Raw genomic sequence first — 4,224 nt, 5'->3', positions numbered from 1 at the left:
TGAAAAGAAAAAGAAGGTTTTTGCCTACAATAAAATACGATATTAGAGTTGTTTCTTTTTTATGGGTATAAAAATGATAAAATAAGTAATACAAAATTTATATATATTATTGTATATTATCTTAATTATTTGAATTTTGTTTTTTTTTCATGTATTTTTTGTCGAATACAGTCTTTGCAGTAGATTGAACACTAAATGGAAATATTTTTCTTGATAGATTTTTTGAATCTTAGTTTGTTACATATTGGGCAAAACTAACCCTTTTCACTAGAATCAAACACCCACCACTAGTTTAATTATTTGAACATAATTAAAGACATTTGTTTCCTTTTACATTCAACACTAAATAATCATATTTTGGGTCATTGAGATTGAAAATGTGAGTCGGAAGTTCATATTAAGGTTTATAATGATATTCCTACTGTATCGATGTAACCACACATTGCTTGAAAGATGAAAGTTGGCACTAATTAATTAGGACGACAGAAGATCGGGGAAAGGAAATGATATGCATTTTGGTAGCTAATAATTTAATGTTGATTGATTTGCTTTGAATTATATGAACTACGTGGTGAATAACAAAAAACTAAACATTATCTTCAAATGAAAGCAACTTTTATCTCTGGATGGAGATTGTCGAGTCATTTTCACTTCAGCCATAAGAAACCATTTCTTCAAGTTTTACTTTTCTTTCGTCTCTGTTTGAAGAGGCAAAATTAAAGTGAATGTCGGCTGCATCTTTCCGGCTATAATATTTCTTGTAACTTGATGTATATTAATGAACGATCGAGTTCCATATATATATGCAGTTCTGATAGACTTAGACAGCAACCGAATCTTTCTTTTCAAACGAAGCCTAATTTTTGTGGAAAGTTAATTACCTTGTATAGTAATATATATCCCTAATTCCCTATTAATTGTTGGTGATTCTGTGTAATGGATCTATAATAGGGTGGGAAAAGCTAATTATAAGTTGTTGGTAGGAAAGAAGAGGATCATGGTTGTCAGCTTGTCATTGTCTACTGAGGTCATTGATCAATAACCACTAATATGCAATGCATGACTCATGAGCAGGCAAAGCTTATTCAACTTTGTCCATAGGAAAGTACATACGCGATAAGGTCATTTAATTGTCACCTTCCTAACCGAAAATTCCCTCAGCAAAATACGTACAAGTGAATAAATTAGTGTCTATCCATCTTCTTCTTTTTTTAATACATATACAAAGTCTAGCTGTAATGAGAAAACAACAAAAAGAAATTTACCAAATGTAGTTTCATAAGGAAAATGAGCATCATCGCGTCGTCATTCATTAAGTGCAAAATTTCTACACCGTAATCAAGTAATCATATACAGAAAGAAACAAAAAATTGGGAGTCCTTATCATGACACTGACCTAATTAAACAATATTAATTGGTGGTGTGATTGCAGTTAGAAAAGTTGTTTGTTTTGTCAACAAAATAATTCATCGTGGAGTCGTTGTTATATAGGGATTAGCTGCCCACTTCAAGTCCCCATCGGCACCAAAGCAAACAAATCCACTTTACTTAGAAGCAAATATTGCAGTGTGCAAAAAATTAATTAGTTAGATCATATCGCGCGTAACTAATTCGTACACAAATTAAGAAACTTTATTAACTTGTGAAAATGTAAGATATCACAGTATATAGTATCAGTTACATACATTACAGTAAAAACATTTATTCTTTAGCTAGCTAGCCTCTGGTATCATATCATATTATCTATATTTGTTTCACGTACGAAACATTTTGTACTCCCAAACACAAAAAAACAAAGATCATTATTCCTTGGATTGATGAGGGTGATGATCGCTCCAACAATAAGATGGAAGAACGCGCCGTTGCAACAACTTGCATGCATGGGCGGCACAAGAGAGAGAGATTCGATGAATGAAGTAAGTAAGTAATAATGCGATCGATCACATAATTGTGCAAGCAGAGGTGTTTTCTTCACAGAAATATTCATCGCAACGGCTCACGTAACAAGGCCTGCTCCCACCGTAACTATCATAAACAGGCCTTCCATAATAAGCGTCATAACATGGTGGGGGCCCACCGCCGTACCCATCAAAGCATGGCCCACCGGGCCGACCTTCATAGCATGGAACACAGCACACCCCAATCGGAACCACCACCGGTGGCGGAGGTGTTGGCTGTGGCGGACACACTGGCACCGGTGCCGGACAAACCGGCACCGGAGGAGGGCATTCAGGCTTGGGCTTCTCGGGCTCCTTGGGCTTCTCGGGTTCCTTGGGCTTCTCGGGCTCTTTGGGCTTCTCTGGCTCCTTGGGCTTCTCAGGCTCTTTGGGCTTCTCTGGTTCCTTTGGTTTTTCAGGTTCCTTAGGCTTCGGTGGCTCCTTCGGTTTCTCTGGCTCTTTCGGCTTCTCTGGCTCTTTCGGCTTCTCTGGCTCTTTTGGCTTCTCTGGTTCCTTGGGCTTTTCTGGTTGAGGTGGTGGTTTGGGCTTGGGAGGCTCAACAATTTCAATGCTTTTGATCGTACCACAACCTTTGCAGCAAATTTTGTCCCTGAGCTTCTCAGGGTTACAGCAAACCACCGCGATGGTCACGATGTTATTCTTCTCGTCGTACACCTGGTCTCGGATTTCTCTTGTTCACAAAAATATTCATCACCCAAAAAAAATCAACTCAATTTGATTCTCTTTTCATTTAGCACTATACATATGTATATTACTTTAATTTTTGTGAGTTATATATATCGCATGCAATTAAGTTTCCTGCAGCACCAGAGCAATAAAACTAAAGTTGTAATTGATTGAGAACTCACGAGGGAATTTGCAGAGAATCTTCTTGACCTTCTTGTAGCATTTGTGGCACTGAAGATCAACCTTGAGCCTCATTATGGTGACCTGATCAATCGATTATCAAGAGAAATGTTGATCAAAACTTGAAGATTGCGCATATATATAATACTGGTCATAGAATTCAATTGCATGAGATAGAAGCAGCAGCACATAACAATGAACACAAAAATGAAATACTTATATATCAAAGTGAGCGAAAGAGTATTGAATTAATAAATTTGGAGAAGAGAATATGATGATTAGGATAATTAAGAATGAACGCATATCCTAGCTACATGGTATACCTTTTCGGCCATGGCTGGGGAATATACGAGAGCTCAGATCTGAAACAGAGATGAAAACGATAGAGAAAGTGTGAGGAGTAAGTAACTAAATAAAAAAAAAATAAAAAAAATGAAATGGGAAAGCAAAGAAGAGATAGAGGCGGGTTAAGTAGGCAACAGCTGAAACACTAAAACCAATACGATGACAACACGTATTGTAGTGTTACGACTTACGACGTTGGAGATTGTCGTCACATGAAGGAACAGAGCTTCAATTCAATTCAAGTGTGACTACGCTCATACACATACCATTGCCGACTCTGCAATTCACTCACCACATCGCATCATCATCTGCTCCATCTTTTGACTCCCATTGCTCATCCCCATAAATACTAATAACAAATTACTACTAACATTTTCAAACATTTTAGACATTTCCTAACCACTCATCACCACCCAATAAAATAAATATAAACTATATTTTTTTTTAAATAATTATAACTATATATTTAATAAGAGTGACAATAATTCTCACTAGTGTTCGTCTTCATTACTTAGATTTTTTTTTTTATAAAAAGTATGAACAGTAAAAATGAAAAAAAGTTTGTTAAGCTTCTTATTTTTATATTCATTCTGTTATTTATATATTAATTTTTATTTTTTTAAACTATAAATAATTAACTGTAACATTTTTAACAGCGTTAATACGTTTTTAACGCGACGGTACGACCTAACAATATGAATTTATCTCATTCGTAGGAACTGAGAATAGTCCAAATCCGTGGGCTCGAGAACGTATATGTGCTTTTTCATTCATTCAGAATAAAAGCTTGGAAACCAATCCTTGACCGATTGCCCTCGTTAGAGACCAAAAAAGGAAAATAGAAAAACAAAACTTTTTAGGCAAACATATATTTTTATCTTTCGATATTTGATAGCTAACTTTTATCAAAAACACTTCTAGATAAATAAGCTAACTTATTATCTTTCAATTTTTAACTAATTTTCTAACTTTCAACTAACTTCTTAGCTTTAAATTAGCTTAACAGTTAGTTTACTATTGATTAGTTGAGTCATTAAGTTGCTTTGAATTACAAATTATAAGTCCTATTGGGTCG

General features: G+C 35.2%; 1 protein-coding gene across 2 annotated transcripts; it reads right to left on the bottom strand.

Moving 5' to 3' along the window:
• Positions 1-1,610: 1,610 nt before the first annotated feature.
• Positions 1,611-3,488, bottom strand: LOC114393943 (protein PYRICULARIA ORYZAE RESISTANCE 21). Of its 2 annotated transcripts, XM_028355460.1 has the most exons (4): positions 3,341-3,488; positions 3,128-3,166; positions 2,807-2,888; positions 1,611-2,626 (listed from the first exon to the last, which is right to left on the bottom strand). In XM_028355460.1, the coding sequence occupies exons 2-4, from the start codon at positions 3,137-3,139 to the stop codon at positions 1,941-1,943; spliced, it is 780 nt and encodes a 259-aa protein (XP_028211261.1). In that variant the 5' UTR covers positions 3,140-3,166; positions 3,341-3,488; the 3' UTR covers positions 1,611-1,940. The 2 variants fall into 2 exon arrangements, with proteins under 2 accessions (XP_028211261.1, XP_028211260.1); XM_028355459.1 differs by lacking the exon at positions 3,341-3,488 and having other exon boundaries at positions 3,128-3,279.
• Positions 3,489-4,224: the final 736 nt, after the last annotated feature.

Source organism: Glycine soja, chromosome 17 (assembly GCF_004193775.1).
Source record: "Glycine soja cultivar W05 chromosome 17, ASM419377v2, whole genome shotgun sequence".
NCBI lineage: Eukaryota > Viridiplantae > Streptophyta > Magnoliopsida > Fabales > Fabaceae > Glycine > Glycine soja.
The sequence above is the reverse complement of the archived record's forward strand: the minus strand, read 5'-3'. Positions and strand labels throughout refer to the sequence as shown.

Excerpts from the sequence above, each read along its gene's own strand:
- LOC114393943 (XM_028355460.1), bottom strand. Across the intron at positions 2,627-2,806 it reads GATTCTCTGCAAATTCCCTC|AAATCCGAGACCAGGTGTAC; the intron begins GTGAGTTCTCAA and ends TGTGAACAAGAG.